Source organism: Akebia trifoliata, chromosome 14 (assembly GCF_017979445.1).
Source record: "Akebia trifoliata isolate Shusen 1 chromosome 14, ASM1797944v1, whole genome shotgun sequence".
Classification (NCBI taxonomy): Eukaryota; Viridiplantae; Streptophyta; class Magnoliopsida; order Ranunculales; family Lardizabalaceae; genus Akebia; species Akebia trifoliata.
The window spans coordinates 21673171-21695386 of record NC_141388.1 but is presented as its reverse complement, the minus strand read 5'-3'; the positions used below and the strand labels follow the sequence as shown (position 1 = coordinate 21695386).

Sequence of the window (22216 nt, the reverse complement as noted above, 5' to 3'; positions counted from 1 at the left end):
GTTGACTCAAGACATATGACACAAGATCTTGATTGTGCAAACACAAAATCCAGTGGTTGAAAATTATCTTTGAGATAAATATCATGGGATATGTATTGTTTAGATGTGTTAAATCTCAACCGTCGGATTTTGTGTCCAGACAGTCATGATCTTGTGTCATTTCTTGAGTCCTCGGTACCCCCACCCCACCCTATATGTATTTATGTATAGTTTAGAAAAATTACCAAAAGGACACAATTCATACTAAATTATGAAAGGGGTAAATTACTGTTTTCAAAATTAAAATATTTTACCAAAATAGTAAATTTGAAGATTTTTTTTGTGTAATTATTTAAATATCCTTTTAAAATATATTGAAATTACTTAAATACTCTCATTTCTTAGTTGTAAATGAAGAACCACTGTCCTTCATGACAATTTTGCGCAACTTCAAAGCCAAGAAATGATCGTCCAAGCGCAATTACATCCCTCTTGACCATTGTTTCCTTGTTAAATTTTCGCCAGTCCTTGGTTTGAACTGGATCCAGTTGTATCCCAGAGGTGAAGGGATCATTTAGATGTAAAATGTCCTTTAAAAAGAGTTAATAGACTATCAAGCTACCACCCAAAAGTTAGGGACTATTTAGAAAGAAATCCCTCCCAATGGAGCATGTCATCAGTTTGAAAGCATAAGAGGCATTTAAATATTCATCAAGAGTGGAGGTATGAGTCTGAAATTGATGTAAAATTAGTGGAATTCGTAGAAAAATAATATTGACTGTAGATGCAAAAATCTTGTAGTACCTCAAGAATTGCAACCTTCTTTCTTGCTCATGCGAATCCTAAAGAGTCTCCGATGCCCAAGTAAATCAACAACACAATTTTGATAGACCCAGCTTCTTATCTTCATTGTGTGTGTGGGTGGGTGGGATCGACCGAACCTGGAAAGTGCACGTTTTGCACTTCTTCATAGGACGACCAGTCGGTTGACACAGCTTCTTGATTGGTTGACCGAGTGATGTTGTTTCAACAGATTTTGAACAAGTCTTATTCTGTTTTGAGAGAATATTTTTAAAAAAGTCTTATTCAGTTTGAATTGTTTTTCTAGTCTGCTTGAATAAGATTTTATCTAGCTTTGATAGTATTTTCTCTAACCCTATCCATTGTGTCTATTTAAATTGAGTTTTCTAAAGAGAAACTCACCAATTCTTCTCTAAGCAATTATTTGAGTTTTCTACATAAATTGATCGTGTTCTTGTTTCAAAAAGGATATTCGTAGAGATTTCTTATTATGATATCTCAAATGGCTTAGGTGAAAGTCTCAAGTATTGTGCTATGACAGTGTGCTCGTCATTCATGGTAAGCGGTTGTAATCTAAAGGAATTGAATAAAGACATTATCTCAAGTTATGAGCTTTCCGAGAGTGGAATAGGGACTGAGGTCACCAAGTCACTATAAATTTGTCTCGCTGGATGATTTGAACTTTTATCTTTTGTGTGATTTATTTCAGTTATTGTTATTCTTGAGTTTATGGATTTATGGTGTCTTTACTTGTTTAAAAGAATAAAAATTGGCAAAGATTTTTTTTTTTAGAAACATATTCAACCCGCCCTATTTTAAGTCTTCATTAGTGTTATTTCACCAACTCCCAGACCTATGAGCTCGGTATCACAGTCCTAATACCACCGACCTCACCAGAGGTGGCACATGTTGCAACCCTGGGACTTGAAGAATTCGTTAGTCAAATTGCTGATCTACATTAATACATCAATTTGATCTTTAGTAAAAAAAATTGACCTTTGGATGGATTTTAACCTATTAAACCCTCATATGATCTGTTGGATTTTTTATGTCATTCCGATGCTATTAGCTCGGAGAAGTTCAACAAGTTTAGGTAAGATTTCTTCAATTCTAGACTTATTTTTAGTGATCAAATTCCAGATTTCATAGAAGATTTTTCATAGACGGATTCCACATCTTTTGAATCAACTTTACTGACCGAATTCATGAAAATATTTTTGTGGCCAAATTGTATTAGTTTGAGAATCGTAACAAGAACTGATAGAAACCGGAACCAATCAAATTTAATGGTTCCGATTTTGGTCATGTTAGGAATTGAATTGGAACCAATTCATTGACAACCCTAATATAGAATCCATATGGTTTACTGGTCGGATACGCTTACAAGCCAGATCATCTGGAATCAATTTTGAACTCGAAACTGATCCGACAAGCATTGGATCGGATTTTTATTGGATTGGGCTTTGTATCTCAATATTATTAGGATCCAAATCCAATCCAATAATAACTAGATTAGTTTTGAATCGGAAACCGGATTTAATACGTATGATTGATCCAAAACCAATCCAGAGTCAAACCTATCAGATCGGATTTTGGGTCTGACCCACTATCGAAATTCATAATCCATTTCAGATCCAGATAGAGCTTATAACTCAACTGTGTTGGAGAGATCAAGTCGTGAAAGAAGTCAACTGATGAGGAGAGGGTGCGCGCATTGACGTACCTAGTTGACTGAATCAGCTTTACTAGGCTTATATATCACATTGGACACACATCACAGATTATGATAAAGCTTTTTGTCTGGAAATTGGACACCATAATGAAAGATCAAAGTCCTATGAGCATTATATGAAGAAGAATTGAGAGTTCAAGAGTTCAAGATTTGAAGAATTGGTCAAAGAAATCAAGGAAGTCGAAGATCAATCAATGAAGATTAAAACCACTATCTAAATTGCTATTTGGACAAAGTATTTAGTCCAAATCGCTAAATCGCCATATAACAATTTTTTACTGTAGAAATCGCTATATAGCGATTTTTGCTGTCCAGCTTCATTTGAAAATTTTAATACCCTTCGTTATTTTAGAACTTACTCACTTTGTATGCTATACTATTTTTAAACATTGCTTACTTTGTATGTTTTTACCATTTTAGGAAAGACTTAATCTGTAAAGTTCCTCCCCTTATGATTTTTATAAATAAAGGGGAGGGGCGCTTGTTTTAGAGATCCCAGAAATTAAGGATCGAAAATCACAAGTGAGAAAATAACATATCGGGAATTTCCAGATGTGTGTGTGTGTTGAATTCTTCTCATCTAAAAAGAAGATTTGCTATAATTTCGGATCAATCTTGTCAAAAAGAAATAAAGAAAGAAGATTTAATCAAATTTACAAGAATTTGTTCAACTTGAGAGGAGGTGAGATCAAATCCAAGTCAGAATTTTCATTATTTTCATTTCCACTATTGTTTCTTGGTTTTTATTGACAATCTATCACTTTCACCATTAGTCATAAAATCAATTTTCACCGATGAAAATGATTTTCTAATCAACAAATTCCATTTTCTTTTGATTAATCTTGATTCCAAACCTAAAATATAGTTTTATTTATTAAGAAAACTTGTTAACCAAATTTAGAATTTTGCTTTAAATTTGATCGAGATGTGATTGTGATTTTGATTTTGATTTTGATCCGAATCTTGAAAATTCAAGCAGATCTTGAAATCTGAAAACGAGTTAATCACCTTGCTACATTGGAGGATTGTACCCTAAGTCATTCTCCTGGTAGTGGGGACAGGAACAAAAACCACATTTAAAGGCTTTGAAGAAAAGGGGTCAAATATGGGTTAAAGTCCCTTGATTTGATAGTAGCCAACCCAACCCAAACTGAATGTAGGGATGTTTGTAATCTCTGGAATGCAATTCTATCGGACCCAATGGATATGGACATACTTAGAATTCAATAAGAGACTTCACCCTTTCCCTTCGTTCTAATGATCAGTGAGGTGGGGGTTAATTTCCCTCCAGACCGACCATTCAAGCTAAAATTGACCATTGTTCCTATACAGTTCGAACCAGTGTTTTTAGAGGCTCATGCCTTGAGGCACACCTTAAGCTGAGACTCATTAAGAATGCCATGAAATAACATACACCGCATATTATTTTTTATTTATTTAAATAATGCATTTCTTCCCCCATTCTTTATATTCTTTTCTTGCTTATTTACTTTTTAATTATCTAAGTAAAACGTTATAAGATTCTTTTTCTACTTCTATTTATTTGTTATCTCTAATACAAAATATAATTGGAACACTTAGATATGAATTAGAATGCAAAATACAAAGAAAATCCCTGAGTTAATTAAGTTGTTCCATAAATAATTTTTGTAGTATTTTATAGATGAAGTTTGTGAAAAAATTAATATTGTAATTGTATTTTTTCAATGAATATAAAATAATTAGCTATGATAGAGACTTCCAACTATTCTAATACAAAATATTTCTATTTAGCTAAAATATAAAGTAATAATATTTATGTTATGGATTAAAATTTGAAATTCAATTTCTTATGGATTAAAACTTGTAAACTTGAAATTCAATTTGTCATGGATTAAAACTTGAAAACTTGAAAAAAAAAAATATTTTTGTTATGGATTTGAAATAAATAAAGATGTAATGACTATCCTAATTTTAATTTTTTATATCATATTATTTATTTAAAAATATTAGGCATGTGAGGCGGCTTACACTTTACACCTTAAGGCTTACGCCTTAACATCTGAAAACATTACTTTGAACTAAGAAATGGAACATATGAGAGAAATTTGGAAGCGAAAGCAGGAGGAGCTACAGCTTGAAAGGAAATGGGGGACGAAGTTGCTAATCCGAGTTATCAATGGAACATAAGCTTAATTAGAAGGAAAAAATCTTAATTCAGTAATTCAAAAGAGTTTGATGTTTTATAACAACTATTTTCTCTAATTTCTGGATAAATAAAGGTTTGCTATATAATATAATATAAATAAGAGGAGGAGGAGGAAAACATCCATCCTATCCTTCTTCATAAAAGAACAGCAGCTAATTAAGGAAGGAAGCCAAAAGACAGGTTTGTATAAAAATGCATTAGCATGTAATTATTATTTAAGTACTTCTCGTTACAATAAAAAAAAAAAAAAACAAACAAACAAACAACACACACACACACACACACACACACGTTGATCATCGTATATGCAATTGAAGGAGGTGCAACACCTATGTCGCCCTACAAAGTTTCTTGCGTGGAGAGTAAAACTATGATTCCAGTAACTTGATATTATTCTCCTACAAACATCTTACTGGGCCAACCAAGGTTACAATATCTATCAAATAAAACATGTACAGGAATCACTAGCTGAGAGAGAAACCACAAACAAGTACCACAAGTCAGCCAACTATTGTTTGACTTTGCAGATGTCTTTTCTACTGAATCAATGTTTTCAGACTTTGAGGCGTGAGGCAAGGCACTCGGTTGGCTAGTGCCTCAAGGCGTGAACCGTAAGCCTCACATGCATGTATTTTTAAATAAATAATTTAATATTAAAAAGTTAGGATGGCCTTCACACATATTCTAAATTTCAAACCAGCACAATTAAATTTCAAGTTTTAATCCATTACAATAAATAATTATTTATAATATCATTATTTTATATTTTAAGAAAAATATATACGTTTCATATTTGAATAGTTGAAAGTCTCAACATTTGATGACTATTTCATATTTATTGCAAAATCATAACTAAATACTATTTTTTTCAATAACTTCATCTATATGATGCTAAATACCATAAAAAATTATTTAAAAATCAGATCATTCTTTGCATATATTACTATTTTGTATTCAAATTCATTTCTAATTCCAATTATGTTGCATACTATCAATAACAAAGAAATAAAAGTGAAAAGAAAAAGATATCTATATATATATATATATATATATATATATATATATATATATATATATATATATATATATATATATATATATATAATTTTGCTTAGATTACAAAAAAGAACAAGTAAAAAAAGAAAAGAATAAGCAAAAGAAGATAGGGAAAAAAATCATTAAAAAAAAAAAAAATTAATGTGTGGAGTATGCCATTTAAGTAGCCTCAGTTGCTTTTAGGTTTCAACCTTTATGCCTTAAGGAATCTTAATGAGTCTCATCTCAAGGCGCACCTCAAGGCATAAGCCTCACATGCCTCTAAAAACACTCTACTGAATTACCTAATGAACTACCCCCACCCATGCATGATGTGCAGCAGACAATTGACTCGCTGTCAGGTTCTTTAATTTCCTAATTTGCCCGCTTATGGCGGAATGAACATAATTTCCATTCTGAATTAACAAGGCAAGTAAATGGGTTGTTGCAAAAGGGCTTTACTTACACCACTCAAGAAGGATGGGAGTTGGAATATCAGCATTCATGGTCGTGCCATCAACACAACTCATAGTCAAATATCGATATCCAAATCCCAAGCCTTGATGATATGTTGTTGGAAATTGGGTGTTCTTCCATATTTTCCAAAATCGACCTCCAAAGTGATTATCATCAATCAACATAAAACTCAATGCCAACTTGAAGAAGTGCTCTTTCATGATCCCAAGAGATTTTCTTTTTTAATTTTTATGTTTGCTTTCTTGTATCCTCAAGGGTATGGAAGCAGATCTTTACAAGGTGAAGGCTTATACTTGAATGACTTCCTACTACTCTTCACGAAGTAAGGAGTTTCAATGGGTTGGCAACATTTATGGTACCTATCACTAATTGTGTGAAGATGGGACAATTCACTTGGTCCAAGTAATTTATTTGGGAATCACATGCAACAATGCCATACGTGTCAACTTATGGAAGTTAATTTTGGATGACCCTATGGAAGGTATTGAATACAAAGGTTCAATATTTTCATTTCACACACAAACAGATGGACAGACTAAGGTGATAAATAAGAGTTTGGGAGATTGATCTCTTGCATTGTCTGGTAGGAGTTCACATTTCACTAGTTGGGATCAAGTACTACCTATCACCTATAATTAATAGGGATGTATTTGATTTTTCTGTAGTGCCAATATTCCATTAAAAAAAAAGAAAAAAGAAAAATAAAAATCCCTTATTAACAAGGTCAAAAAGTTCCTTTATTAACCATTGTTTTAAGTGATTTACCAATTTCTTTGTTGCTATAAAAATCTATGAATTATAATAACAATTGAGTTTCATCCCACTTGATATTCATCAAACTAACATTAGAGAATAAGCCTATCATGCAATTAGAAGAATGTTAAAAGGATACAGATAGATTCCAAACACAAGAATTTCAAAGAGGAAAATTCTGGTAAAACTATCATATAAAGCTAACCAAACAAACCAAAAGTTCTACAAGGAACAAAAATCCCAAAAGGAAAATCTTCATTCACAAATCCAATATTTACTTCACACGACACCTAAAACAATTACATGCCACTAGAAAAAAGAAAAAAAAGTAAAGATATTAAACGCATTAATAACAAAACATGACTGTCAATTAGAGGTAACATAAATCTAATTAAAAACATAGCTAGAATATCCTCAATCATGTCACTGAATCTATCACTCGACTTCAAATGACCATTTTGAGGCACGAAAGATGAACTCTTGCAAAAACCCAAGAAATATATTTGGAGAAAAAAAAACTATCTTCATAAAATGCTTTGAGACAACTATATTTGAGTCAACAAATTAGGTGGTTTTTAGCATAGCTTCCGCTGCGAAGTGAAAGATTACGACAAGGGAAGGAAAGAGTTTGAACAAACAAACAAAAAAAATTCAAGGCAAAGTCACTACAAGAAATTTTTTGTAGATGTTTGAGGATAATCATCTCCATAAATCCATAATATCTTTCAATTTTTAAATGAACATTAGTTCTGTCTTTTCATTCCCAGCCAACTAAGGGATTGTTTGGATATGAACTTGATTTAGGTAATTATAATTTGGGTAATATTTATTTAAGATTTTAGAAATGACTGGTCAGCTAGCGCAATTAAAATATCCTCATTGTCACAACTTAAGTATATTTGGATGACTCTTAACAACTACTACTCATATTATTAATTATAAACAACAAATAACTAAGATTTATAGAAACTCTGGTTCAAAACTAAGCATTCCAAATCTGTTTGTGGACTCTATTCATGCCATTACATTAGATCGTTCAGGTTGATACTTTTTCTTTCTTCGAAGATCAGTATCACAATTTAGCAACCCAACTTTATATAAGCTGATACAAAAAGTAAATATAGGACAAATAGAGAAACAGTCTCCTCGTTAATTATGACTTACGAGTTCATTGAGCTTAGACTATCTTGAATACCAAATGGGACTCAGGAAATACCTTCTGTACAACCTGATTAAGCATTAACCCAGATTATAGTCCTCGGAATTTTGACCTACTATTCCAATATTAAGGCAGTTCAACATGCAGAGGGCCAATACAAAATCATCTACAAAAGTATCGGCAACAAATATTTTGTGTGTACTAAATCATAGTAAAAGAGCAGATCTAATAAATTTAGCTGAAAAGAAGATAATATGAATTATGTGAAAAACAAAAAAGTAAGAGATTACACTCCAAAACTTGTATCAGACATACTAGAAAAAATCAAAGCTCACACAAAGCATATGCAAGGAAACGCACAAGGCAGACAAACACTTGAAAGATATCTTGCACATGAACCAATTTAAAAGTACAAAGAACTATAATATTAACTAAACATGCATCTTAGTGAGAACCAACAAACAAAAAGTCAATCACTTCTAAAAGTACATAAAACTAAAGCACAACCTCAAAGTCTATGATGAAGTCAAGTGATCGAAAACTTTACTCAATTTCCTCAGAAAAGCTTCATCGTCCTTTGGAAACTGCTTCATCTAACTCCTGAATAGACGAAGGGAATAGCTCTATGTAACGACTCCCAAGGGTCATCCTATCCTTCACCATCGCCGCCTTCGAATCCTCTGGGCTCGTGAACTCAACAAATGCTTCTCCAGTAGGCCTCCCGTCTAAATTAACTACGATATGAATTGAATCTTCAGAAAGTGCGAAATCTATAAAGAAGTCTAACACATCATCCTTCCCAGCTGAAAAGGGCAATCCCCTCAACCGTAAGACCCCAGTATGTTCAATTGAATCATCCTTCCCATCATCATAAGACCTATCCCTTTGGACTTTTTGGCGTGGTGAACCACCATGAACATCCGAAACTTCATTCGCAATGGCCTTGTAGTATTCTTGCCTTTTACTCCTAAAAACTTCAATGTATCGCCTACCCATGTTTTGTCTGTTCCTCTGAAGTGCAAAATTAACCTGAAGAGGGTACCCAAGAACACAAAATGCCTCTCCGCTGAACCGACCACTTTTGTGGACAAAGAGAATGTCGACAATGTCTAGACCTTGAAAAAACTCGGCAACATCAGATTCCAAGCAATCGAAGGGAAGACCACGCAATCGAACAACCGGGAATGGTGGTGGTTGACCAATATATGCATAAGGAGGAGGAGGAGGAGGAGCATTGTACATGAAACTCGAACCCATTGAAGTCCCATAAAATGATGGGCTCTGATCCATTAATCGTTGCCGTTTCGAACCCATTTCACGTCCATCGCCACCATCAGCATATTTCCTTTAGTTCCAAGGAACCCAATAAAAGCAAAAGACACCACAACCCACCCATTAGTTTAGTTTAATTCACTAAATCAGATTCCTATTCCTTTTTCCCTTTTATTTAAAGAATTTGAATCGAAACAACAAAACTCCAAACAAACGATACGGAGAACTGAAGTTAAAACTTCTATTTTGTAGATTTCCAATGATCAACTTAATGGCTTTAAATTTATTTATTTTTAAATCATAATAATAATAATAATAAAGAAAGAAAAAAAGAAATGAGGAACGCATCGGCGGACAAAGAACCGAACCCACATTTAAAGGAGATAAATAAATAGTATGAATGAATCTGAATCAGAAAGAAAATTACATATTCAACGACACAATCTCTGAAAAGCAGGAGAACCTGTATCAAGTAATTTCAAAGAGATTGGAGGATTCAAGTTCATCTTTTTAATTTTGCAGATTCAAACAAACAAAAACACCTGCAGAGATCAAACTTATACCACTATTTTAAGTAGAGAATAAAAAAAAAACTAGAATGAAGACTTAGAAATTTGAATCAAACAATATCTAAAAAATAGAACCCAAATGCAAGAATTTGAAAAAAAAATACTTGGAAAATTAATTTACGATTTTCAAATATCATCATTTTAACGGATTAAAAATTAAAAACACACACAAATATATGGGTAGAGAGAATGAACAGAATCCATCATATAAATATAAAGGAGATGAAAAAATATATATAGAATAAACGCATAGAAGAAATCTGAATCAGAGCAACGAAAACTACTGAGTTAGTTGGGGGGAATTGAATTGAAACCCTCTTACCCTCTGTAGAACATTTGTCTTCCGATTCCCCTCTTTTTACCCTTTTTGCCTCTCTTCGCTCTGTTCTAAAGCTCTAAAGAGGAAACGAAATAGAATGCGTGTAGATATTAATAATCAATCAGAAATATTTCTTCCTTCCTTTTTTTTCGTGATTTAGGTCCTGCCAAACGTAAAATTTTGTGTTTGCAGAGTTTTGCGTTGACTGAATTTTACATAATTTTGTGATTGTGGTGTTTTGTTGTGTCCTATGCAAAATTTTACGTTTGTTTGATTGTCTTGCAAATGCAAAAATACGTAAATTAAAAATAAATAAATAAAAACCCTTTTTTTCCCCTAAAAACTTGTTTAAAGTTAAATAATAATTGCCATATAACTCCATATCATTTTAAAATAAATCAAAAGATTACAACAACAACAAAAAAATATTTCCATATAGGATTGACAAATGTTTGACTATTAACCTGATTTTTTTTGTTAATATATACAAATGAAAGACACCATCTAATATATACAAATTACATTTAAAAAAAAGTTAGATAATCATGAAAATTAAATCTACTCCAACTTGTAAATACGTTGTAGCTACGTGGGTCTCGTCATTATGACGGCCACAACTACTAAAATTGGAGTCGCCACCATTCAAGTTGGAAGTGGGTGTGAATGGTCACCCGAGGTACATTTTCCAAAAGATGAGATTTTGGCATTTTAGTGACTCACGATGGATAAGGGGTAGTCAAACCTCGAGATTTGGGTAAGCGGCTCGGTTGGAGAAAAGGGAAGGTGTTAGGCACCCCTTTCTCCCCGCCACGTGGCGGTAACCTCAAATAACTCGGTCATTTTGATTTTTTAAAAGAAAGTGGAAAGTGTGCCACATGGGTACATTTGTTCCCTAAGTAGGGATTTAATTTTGGCTTGATCATAGGATCATCTCATCAATGGAGATGACCCTTGTAGATCCAAGCCTTGAGGTCCATTCATGCTCAACTCATTTAAAATAAAATGAAAAGAGGGGGATGATAGAAGAGGGAAAAAGAGAGGGTAGAGAAAGGAAAAAGGGGGGGTGTTGATTGCTCCCACCTTGCACTCTTGGACTTCTTCTTCTTCTTTTTCTTCTTCTTCCTCTTCTTTGAATTCTTTTTAGTCCTTGGTGAGTTGAGAGTGAAGTTATTTATCTTAGAATGTGTTGTGAGAGAGTGGTGAGGAGGAATAGATAGAGTAGATTTTTTTTCTTATGGAGACTTGGTGTCACCCTTTTGGAGGTGAGAGGGGAGGTATTTATAGGTGTTTGGAGGGGGTTTGGGGTATAATGGGATTAAAATGTGAGAGAAGGGGTAATGGTATAGGATTTAGGAGTGAGGGGTGTGAAATTTAAGGTGAAATGGAGGGTAAATGTGTAATGAATGAAAATGGGTGAGGTTTAGACCCAAATGGGTTGGATCCTACCCGAACCCATTTAGGTAGAGTGTTGGATGGGTTGACATGAGTGATGGTTGGTGGTGGAGTGAGGGTGTAAGAGAGTGGTTTAGAGAATGAGTGTTAGGTTGGTTGATGAGGTGAGGTGTGTAGATTTAGGGGAATGGGTTGTGTAAGAGGTTGTTAAGTTAGTTTTTGGGAGGAGAAAGGAGATGATGCCATGTGGCAATCATGATGAGAGGGTGAGGAATGAGATTGGTTGATTGGTTGATGAGGGTTGTTTGATTAGGGAGAGAGAAATGAGTTAGTTGATTGATGATGAATGAAGTATGGGTTGAGTTGATTTTATTGGAGTGTTTTAAGAAAGATGATGGGTAGAGGTATGGGTGGTGATGTGGGGGTTGATGATGGTGATGGATTAGGGTATGGATGGAGGTGTGGGTGGTTGATGATGTTAGAGGATGGGGATAGGTTAGGTTAGGGTAGGGTATGGGTTGAGGTGATTTTGGAGAGAGGTGAGATGGGTTGTTTAGAGCATGGTGATGGGAGTGGGTGATTGGATGAGGGAGGTGAAGGGTGGTGATGACAAGTGTCATCTTTTGATGTTGAGAGGTTGATTGGTTGATGTGAGTAAGGGTTGATGGGTTGGGTTGTGGGTTGGATAGTGAATGGGGTATGGATAGTGGTTAGAGGGCTTTTTTATGGGTTGGGCTTAGGCTTATAGGAGATGTAAGTTGTTTTGGATTGGACAAGGCTCATTTTGGATTGAATTTTGATAAGGTAGGTTGGTTTTAAGGTTTAAATGATGTAGGATTGATTTTTACCTCAGGGGTGAGGTGAAAAAATTCTAAAAATGAGTTAATGGTTCGGGGCCTTGAGTGGGTTTAAGGTGTTTGTGGATTTGGAGATGGAACGATGAAGGTTGGATAAAGGGGTAGGCATCCCAAGTCTCGCATTTTATTTTTTGATTTTTTTTGATTTTTTGAAACTATTGATTTAATCAAAATGTCACGTGTTGGCGAATCGGGCTTTTGGGCCTGTTGGAGAATTTATCGATTGTTTGTACGTGAGCGTGAAGCGACGATGTTGAACAGTTGTGGGATGAGTCACTACCTTTTTTTTTGCGGGTCCTTGAGACCACGGGGTGGTCTTTGGGGCATTGATTTTACCGTGGTTACTACTTTTGGTGTTTTGGGCCTTAAGGGCCCGTTGCCCCCTTTTGTTGGAAAGTCGGCGTTTTACATGGAGCGGGGTAGATGGGAGTGTGCCGAACCCTTTTGGTGGACCTACTAACCCATTGAAAGGTGTTAGTGGCTTGGGTTTCGGCGAAAATATCATTTTCCGATGATTCGGGCCATTGAGGCCCGTTAGTCGAACTTATTGAATTGTTTTTGGGCCCCTTCGAGTGAGGGCACGTTCAAATCGAGGTGTCTACAGCTGCCCTTCTTTGCAGGAATTGCGTGCAAAGAACTGCAAAGAATAGACCAAACCCCTATTTGTACGGGCCCGACGAAATTTTACAAAACATGACTTCGAATTATCGGTTGGATTGATGACTTTTGCATAAAAATGGTTACTCAAGCACGGGGTCTGACAGAGTTACCTTATTGATTCCTTGGTCTCGATGGCGCGGAGCTCGTGTGAGACCTTGGGTTTGATGAAGATTTGGTGATTTTAAAATTTGGGTATTTCTCGGTCGTGTTTTAACAAATCGAAATTGAGTGCAACTCGAAAGGTTTTTGAACTTTCATATTTGATATATTTTTTTTTATATATTATTATTATTATTTTGACCCGTGCTTGAGGCACGGATGACATTTAGAACAATTTAACCCGTGTTCAAAACACGGGTGGCTTTATTCTTATCTCATCCATGTCTGAGGCACGGATCCAACAAAGTTCTCTTTATCCGTGTTGGTGATACGGATAGATCAAATTTTGCTTCGTTCGTTTTGGTGATACGGACCAGTATGAATCCAAACGCTTCAAAACCTGCGCGCCCTTTCATTTTCGGTTTCTTTCAGTTTTTCTTCCCTTCTTCCTTATCTCTGGCGATTTCTCTCCTTTCTCTTCGTCTCCTTCTTGCTCTTTCTTGGTTTGAGCACTTGGCTTGGTTGTTAGGATTACTCGGAGCGCACGTGTGGTCTTTTGGTGCTTGAGAGCGCCTGAAAGCTTCTTGGGCGAGTCACGCGTTAGAGGTGAGTTTTGTTTTATTCTCTCTTTTCTTGTTTTCTTTCGCCATATGAGAATGATAATGAACACCTTGATTTTTACCGATCACAGCCTCTTCCCTTGTCACTTTTGTTGCCTTCATTTGGATTTCTTTATATCGTGATGATTCCCCGAATGTCTGAGACGAGTCATGCTTGCCCTTTTTTAAATGTCTTCATGTTTTAAGGACAGCGTATATTATCTTTCATTGTCACTTGTCGTCTCCTTATCTGGCTTGCCTTATTTCAATTTCTATTGTATTATGTGTTTGGCCTCGAATGCATTGCGATAGTGGGCTTGTGTAGTTTGGAAGTGATGATGGTTGAGGGTGAGTCATGTAGGGATGGTGGTTAAGGGTGACATATGATGGGTTTTTAATATGGTTGAATTGACTTTGATTGATCTGGTTGACTGGGTTTGGATTGATTATGTTATCTTGGTTTAAGGCTGAACTGGGTTGACTAGGTTTTGGTAGGACTTTGAGTTGACTGGGATTGGTTTGGTTTTGATTGGATTTGCGGGTTGACCTGATCTCGGGTTGACTAAATTTGGCTGAGTTGGTCATGTTTACTGAGTTGAGTAGGGATGGATCGGTTCTGGGTGAGTTGGTCGAGTTGACTGGGTTTTAGGTTGAGTTGACCCAGGTTTGGCTTTGGTTGGATGGGTTGGACTTAGATTTGACCTAGATGGGATGGATTTGACTTTTTGGTTGACTAAGTTGGGTTGGTTTGACTCCATTAACCTAGTTTTGCCTTAGGTTTGACTTGATTTAGTTAGGCTTAACCTAGACAGATTCCTCGAGACACGGGACTTTTGCGTTGTTGATTGATCACATGGCGACCTGCAGACGGGTAGAGAGCGGAGGGGCCGAATAGTGCATCAGTCTTCCGATGATGAGGAGGAGGAGGCGAGGCCCCGGACTCGGGCTCGCTTTGCCTTGGGATCCGGTGTGGCCACAGAGTATGGTTGGCCGAGACAGCCTTCTCGTAGGCCTGATTCAGCATCGGTAGCTGGCTCTTCGTCTGGCAGCAGGGCAGATGAGGCCAGTTCTTCTCACAGTGGTCCAGTTGAGGATCTGCCGAGCGGTAGTGGTGGTAGAGGTCGACGCGGTGGCCGAGGTCGGGCGGATAGGGCCGTAGGTGCCGGTAGAGTTGGTACGGAGGTTCCCAGGGTTGAGATCCCTGCAGAGGAGAGTGAGAGAGTACCAGATACCTCCCTTCTCCGTGGATTAGGGAGGCATGTCTCCATGTTAGTTCGTTTGGACATCCCTACACCCTATCCTTCAGCCAGCTTCAGGGGTAGGTGGAGTGCCTTTCTTTCTACTGCCACCCTATTTTCTGATGATATTCGGACGCAGTTTGCCACTGTAGGTTTTGGCGCTTTCTTGCAGATACCGTCTTTCAAGGCGGATCGACCCTTGTTCTTGGCTATGGTGGAGAGGTGGTTTCCGACGACTCATTCATTTCACATGCCAGAGGTGGAGATAAGCATCAGGCCTTCGGATTTTGTGGCGATTACAGGTATCGCGATGGATGGAGAGCCTCTGCCTTTGACTCTGTTATCTATCCAAGAGGTGGGAGAGCTGTTGGGCATCACTAGAGTACCCGCTTCTATGGTGGGGAAGCAGGGTAGGATTAGCACAGAGGTGTTGGTGGGTCTACTGTTGATTGAGGGAGAGGATGGAGCTCCGCCTACCTATAGAGAGAGATCGGCCCGCTTTGGTGATCGTGATTTTGACATTATCTTTCGGATCTGCTTTCTCCTTCTCATTGGTAGCTGTTTCTTCTTAGAGGACGATTCTTCAGTTTCCACCACATTTCTCTCTGTTATGCATGATATCGACCACATTGGCGATTTTGATTGGGGTAGCCTCATTTATGGTACCATTCTGGCCGGTCTTGATCGAGTAGTGGTGGGCATTACTGCGCCCCGTGGAGCTGGCATCTCTACTCGATTCTTCTGGCATTTTATTGAGGTAAACTAGGTCCTGATTTTATTTCTCTATCTAATTCTCCTTCCACTTCCTATTTTCTCATCTGATGCCTTGCTCTTTCTTTCAGATCTTCGTTCACGTCTACTTTCCCTTTTATCTGCCCACCCGTCGTCATCCTGACGAGGGTTACCCATTGGGGGCGTTTTGGGCCACCAGAGATGCTAGGGCCATTAGGAGTAGCCCCAGGAGTGCGCGGGCCCACATCGACCGGTGTCGTCTTCGAGACGTGAGTACTTGGACTTTTCTTCTTTCGTTTGGCCTTAAACTTTTCTGTCTTCTAACTATCTCTTTTGCAGATCTTCTCTGTTACTTTACGAGACCTTCCCCGCACCGTTAGCGGGAGGCAGGAAGTGAGGAACGCCTATAGGCGTAACACCAGGCGACAGCGCTATCCCTACTTTATTGGTGAGCAGAGATATACATTCTATCTAGGGGAGCGCTTGTTCTTTCAGCATGACGGGAGTCTTCGCATCCCTGTCGCTCCACCTGAGCCTATCTCGGGTGCGATGACAGTGGATGAGTATCTTGCCCAGGCGAGGGGCGTAGATGCTGCTGGACTGGTGAGAGGGGGTGACTACCAGGCGTGGTTCCGAGAGGCCTCTATTGGGTGCATTATGCCTGCTGTCACTGCCCGGGCCGGGATCACTGAGATTGGAGGGGTCCTTCTACAGGAGCATGCTGTCACGGTATATATTCTATTATTGCCTTCCTGTTTTTAGAATTTTCTGCTTTTTATCATTCTCACTTGGTTGACTTTCTTGTTTTCAGGCTGATGATCTTCGTCGTCTTCGAGAGGGTTACGATGTGATCGAGGCCCAAGCGGCGAGGGCAGTGGAGATGGAGAATAGGTGGAGGGCCTCTAGGGCGGAGGTGGAGGAGCAGGCTGCTCGGTTGGAGGAGCAGGAGGCTCGTCTCGAGACTCAGGCGGCCCGGATCCAAGAGTTGGAACTGGAGATGGCCATGCGTGAGTCTCGCTTTCAGGCTGAGATGGTACGTCATTTTGCTTACTTTCTGTCTTGTAGCTCGTAGTTCATGGTTTTAAATTTGACTGGTTCCAACATATGATATTTCCAGGACTATTATCGACGCTGAGATGGAGCGAGCACCTCTGCGCGGCCTCCGACACCTCCTAGGGTAAGTACTTTCATTTTAGCCGTTCATTTTTTTACCCATGCTGCGTATATCATTGTGTTCATTTCTATACCCATGCTGCATATGTCATTGTGCTTTGTTTCTCTTATTTTCAGGCCTCCCCTTCTACCGGACCTGTTGTCCCTGGCGTTGATCTCGCGGGTACTACGGAGCAAGATGCTGCCCTGGATGCGGAGCTATTCTTCACGGATTCGGAGGGACGGTTGCGGATGCACGGCCTACCTTCTTCCGGGGTGTCTGGCTCGGGTGCGGTGGCTGGATCTTCTTCGGGAACTATCCCAGAGACTCAGAGTGCTCGGGACGATGCTCCCCCCTCTGTCTGATTTTGTTTTTTATGTACCTTGCAAAACATTGGATGTTTCTATATTAGACTTTCAGCTATTGTATGCAGACATTATAACCTTGGTATATATATATGCATTTATGCTCATGACTATATGTGTAATTCATTCTAACTTCTCGGGTAAAGGGGTGCGACGAGGGTCCCAAGGACCCTTCGAGTGTGCTCTTGAGTGGTGTGAGTCGTTTGGGATTCATGGCGAGTAATGTGGTCCTTCGAGGTCTAATTTGGCCTAGTATGATCTCGAGAAATTTTACGAGCCTTGAAAACATTTATCAAGCATGTAGGAATTCTTTAAGATAAACGTTAGATAATCCGGAGTTATCAGCACTTCTACTGATTTGGTCCCGAGGCTGAAGAATGTTCTGGTCCGTGCTCTCAGCACGGATAGACTTTTTCAATGTTCATCCGTTTCAAGAGCACGGATGGGGTATTTTATGTCTTATCCGTTCTATGAGAACGGATCAGTCATATCTTGCTTCATCCGTGTTGTTGGCACGGATGAGTTATCTTTGATTGCATCCGTGTTTTGGGCACGGACCAGCATGATTTACTTAAGCTTTCACCTTGCCCTAACATCTCACTTTCACCTTTACTTCCCTTTTTTACTTTTGGCCGATTTTTACTCTTCTTCTTCCCTCAAGCTTCTTCTCAAGCTCTATGGAGGTGTCATCCACTCTTCCCAACCTGAAAAGGTATGGCATTGTTGACTCCTTTTTGAGTAGTTGGATAGATAGCATGGACAATGATGATAGAGCTCGATGGTGCTTGAACAAGTTGGGGTTCACCCTCTCGTTGCCTAAGGTCCCATTGCAATGGGGTTTGATTGAGGCTATGTTGGGGTATTGGATTCCCGAGCTTAATCTTTTCCGGTTTGGGGTACATGAAATGACTCCCACTATCGAGGAATTTGAAGTATTGTTGGGGCTTGAGATATCGGGCCCCGTCGTGGTTCCGCCTTTACGCGATGGGTTTCGAAGTGAGGCTTCCGAATTTTTGGGCATAAATCGCAAATTTTTGAAGATTCCGGATGGCGGATCGGTTTTGAAGACAATGTCCAAGTCTTTTTTGGTGGACCGCCTCATGGATCCCTTGAAGCCTCTGATTCATTTTAATGCTCTCACTTTGATGGCGGTGAGTCAACTCTTGTTCCCGAGTGGCGGAGACATCATAGATCTTTCTCTTATTCACGTGGTGCAACAAGTCCGGGAGGGACGCCGGTTGGCCCCGATGCTTTTAAGTGGAATGTTCCAATCTCTCACGACTTGTTCTTTGGGCCACGATCGAACTTTTCGAGGATGTGCTCCCCTCCTGCAGGTAAATTCCATTTTTAGTTTGGATTAACATTTTGAATTAGAATTTATTAGTTTCCCAAGTTTTAGAATACTCCTGTTATTGTAGCTCTGGTTCATGGATCATCTGGCTTCAACTGAAGTGGTTAATCGCCCCTTTTGCGTGAATGCCGATCTCGTACTTATGATGTCGAAGCGAGTTGCTCCTTTTATCTCAGGCGGCAAAGAAGAATGGTATTCTTTTGTCGGCAACCTTGATGATGAGGAAGTGAGATGGGTTGGTGCCTTCCAACCTCGAGGGTCCCCCGTGATTGCTTTTGATGGGGCTCGTTTCATTGTTTTGATTGGTCTTCACGAGGCAACTCATTACGTACCACTTCGGGTTCTTCGTCAATTTGGCTATGACCAAGGCGTGCTCCTCCCGGAAAATTTTAATGAGTTGGTTGGTCCGTTGTCGACTACACTTTTGAGTCGACTCATGAAAGAATGGGGTCGGGTTGAGGTTCTGAGTCGACCCATCTTTGCAGCGCACCAGTTCCCGGCATACTTGCATTGGATCCAAGAGCTTGTTTCTGGGAGACCATCGGTATCCATAGTTCCTCGGACACGCCCCGGCGCTTCATCTTTCTTTGATTATCGAGATCGAGTTGAGGAGTCTCAAACCGATCATCGTCGAATTCAGGCTATTTGGCTCAAATCCGAAAAGAAGATGCAGAAAGAGATTGCTCGACTGACATCTGCCCTTGCCCAGTCCGGAAGTGGTGATAGTAATGAAGTGGCTAGGCTTCGAGCTGAGGTTGATGAGTTGAGGGATCGACTTGCCCAGTGTCCTCATTTTGAGGACTTTGCAGCATACTTGGTGAGTCGTGATGCTTCAGATGCCGAGAAAGTGATGGTGAGTCAGGCTGTCCGGATCCGTGCTTTGGAGGAACGCCTTGACTCCTTTTTCATCTCTCACCATGACATTTGATTGACTGCGTTGTATTTGCCCTTGTCTTTTTTTTTTTTTTTGTTTTTTTTGTGTATTTTCTTTTCCTTATGCGGATGTATGCAAAATGTCGAAGGACTAATGCAAAGAAAATAGGTTTTGTACTTACTTGGCCTCAGGTATATCTATTGTTCTTGAAAACTTGAGGTTTTGTTGAATACATTCTAGATTTGTCATCATTGGCCAAAATAGTAGTTTTGAAATGTAATTTTGTGAAATGCCTTTATCAAATGAGTGCGATAAATTCAGAGTTTGCAAAATCTTTGGTTGTGACGATTTTGGTGTTTTTGCCCAACACGGGTGATGCAGATGTCGATTATTCTTTTGGTTCCTTCAGAATCATTCCCAGTGCCCTGGTGTCGGAAGGACGTTATCCGTTTGGGGTCTCGGAGTTTTTGGATGGATTTTGCCGTTCACAGTTTATACTCTTGCGGGCCAGGAGTTTTTTTTTTTTTTTTTTTAACCCTTATTGCCCCTGGTGCCAGTTACGGTTTTCACCAGACCTGGTTTCCACATTTTTGCGCATCAACGTCCCTTTTGAGATTTTCATTGTGCCGGTGGCTTTGATCTTGCCATAGTCTGATTCTTTTACTCATAGCGCCCTTTCGGGTTTTCACTATGCCCTTTCAGACCATGCTTGTATTTTTAGATTTTTGCATTACAATTCTGTTCGGAGTCTCTGCTGGGTGACTCAAGTTGAGCTGCGAGATGTGACTCTCTTGTAGTGGCACTCTTTCTCGAGTAATAGATCTGGATTCTCTCGAGTTTGCTGAAGACTATTCGTGGTTCGGCGACTCAAGTTGAGCTGCAAGATCGGCTACTCTACACTTCGAGTGGCACTCTTTCTCGAGTAATAGATCTGGATTCCCCTTTCGAGTTTGCTGACGACTATTCGTGGTTCGACGACTCAAGTTGAGCTGCAAGATCGGCTACTCTACACTTCGAGTACTCTTTTTTTTTCGAATATCCGACCTGGATTCCCCTCTCGAGTCTTCCAACGACTAATAAGACTTCGGAGATCCGGACCAAGTCGCAAGATCATTGATGCTGTCATTGTCATTGGGTTGCCCTAGGACATTCCCTGATCAAAAAGGACTTTTGTTGGGACGAAACGTTGGCCTAGGCTAGTGGTGGTGAAAGGTTACAAAAAGGATTAAGGTCTGGATATATTAGAGCGGTTTAGACATGGGGCTTGTCTATTTTTGTTTCGAAAAGGTGATCTGCATCTCCTCCCAGCGTCTCTCGAACTTGTTTAGGCTGGAGATTTGGGTCGAGCTCAGATCAAGTGTCCGAGTTTTTTTTTTTTTTTTTTTTTGTATTTTTAGCCGTTCACAGTTTATCCTCATGCGGGCCAGGAGTAGCTGGATGCTTTGTTTTGATGATGATCTCTTTTTTTTTTTTTTTGACTTACCCCTGTCTTAGGTTAAGAAATGAACGTGATGGCTCAAAAAGGGTTGACTAGGGTTAGATTTGTTGGTTTAGAACAGCAAAGATGGCCTTTCGTCATTTCAGGGTCAATTCTTAGGCGTAGTATTTTTTGACAGTGTCAGCATTGATCGGTTGCGGGAAGACTTGTCCGTCCATCTCCGTGAGGATCAGAGCTCCTCCCGTCATCACCTTCTTCACGATGAATGGTCCCTCATAGTTCGGTCTGAATTTTCCTCTGGCGTCTTCTTGGATCGGCAAGATCTTCTTTAATACAAGGTCTCCAGGCGAGAAATCCCTAGGCTTGACTTTCTTATTGTAGGCACGAGCTATTCGCCTCTGATAAATTTGCCCATGGCAAATGGCTGCGAGCCGCTTTTCTTCGATTAGATTTAACTGGTCGATCCGAACTTGGATCCATTCGGTTTCATCTAATTCTGTTTCTTTTAAGATTCGGAGGGAGGGAATCTCCACCTCTACGGGTAAGACTGCTTCCATTCCGTAGACCAATGAATATGGAGTTGCCCCGATCGAGGTTCTAAACGAAGTTCGATAGGCATGGAGTGCAAAAGGCAACATATCGTGCCAGTCTTTGTATGTAATTGCCATCTTCTCGATAATTTTCTTAATATTCTTGTTGGCTGCCTCAACTGCTCCGTTCATTTTAGGTCTGTATGGTACGGAGTTGTGATGAGTGATCTGGAAATCTTCGCACATCTTGACCATATCCCTGTTTTTGAAGTTCTTAGCGTTATCAGTTACTAACCCGCTGGGAAGTCCATACCTGCAGACAATGTTGTTCTTGACAAACTTCAGGACATTGCTTTTGGTGACGTTGGCATATGACGCAGCTTCTACCCATTTGGTGAAGTAATCGATAGCCACTAGGATGAAGCGATGTCCATTTGCAGCTTTTGGCGAGATTGGCCCGATGACATCCATTCCCCAGAGGGAGAAGGGCCAGGGCGTAGTCATGTTATGCAACTCCGAAGGCGGGGCATTGATCTTGTTGGCGTAGATTTGGCATAGATGGCATTTGCGAACATGCTGGTAGCAGTCACTTTCCATTGTCGACCAATAATACCCCATCCGCATGATCTTCTTTGCTAGCATGT

At 39.2% G+C, this 22216-nt stretch overlaps 3 protein-coding genes across 4 annotated transcripts in view; 2 read left to right on the top strand and 1 right to left on the bottom strand.

Annotated features, from left to right (window-relative positions):
• TERT (telomerase reverse transcriptase) overlaps positions 1–2915 on the top strand; it is a 66979-nt gene extending 64064 nt beyond the window's left edge. Inside the window, exon 14 of one of the 2 annotated variants that reach the window (XM_086422234.1) lies at positions 2413–2915. The gene's annotated coding sequence lies outside the window, so the exon portion shown is untranslated. Of the gene's footprint in view, positions 1–1291; positions 1651–2412 lie in introns of those variants that run through there. The other variant, XM_086422231.1, reaches the window with a different exon arrangement.
• Positions 2916–8490: 5575 nt separating this feature from the next.
• LOC147386545 (RNA-binding (RRM/RBD/RNP motifs) family protein) lies at positions 8491–10464 on the bottom strand. Its single transcript, XM_086422240.1, has 2 exons — positions 10288–10464; positions 8491–9469 (listed from the first exon to the last, which is right to left on the bottom strand). The coding sequence occupies exons 1-2, from the start codon at positions 10299–10301 to the stop codon at positions 8692–8694; spliced, it is 792 nt and encodes a 263-aa protein (XP_086278366.1). The 5' UTR covers positions 10302–10464; the 3' UTR covers positions 8491–8691.
• A 3866-nt stretch (positions 10465–14330) lies between these two features.
• LOC147386544 (uncharacterized) overlaps positions 14331–22216 on the top strand; it is a 49475-nt gene continuing 41589 nt past the window's right edge. The window contains exons 1-8 of the mRNA XM_086424571.1: positions 14331–15886; positions 15972–16130; positions 16201–16590; positions 16673–16922; positions 17004–17038; positions 17152–17373; positions 17526–17616; positions 18832–18922. Of these exons, the coding sequence (XP_086280697.1) occupies positions 15158–15886; positions 15972–16130; positions 16201–16590; positions 16673–16922; positions 17004–17038; positions 17152–17373; positions 17526–17616; positions 18832–18922 (1967 nt within the window). The 5' untranslated portion in view covers positions 14331–15157. The remainder of the gene's footprint in view (positions 15887–15971; positions 16131–16200; positions 16591–16672; positions 16923–17003; positions 17039–17151; positions 17374–17525; positions 17617–18831; positions 18923–22216) is intronic.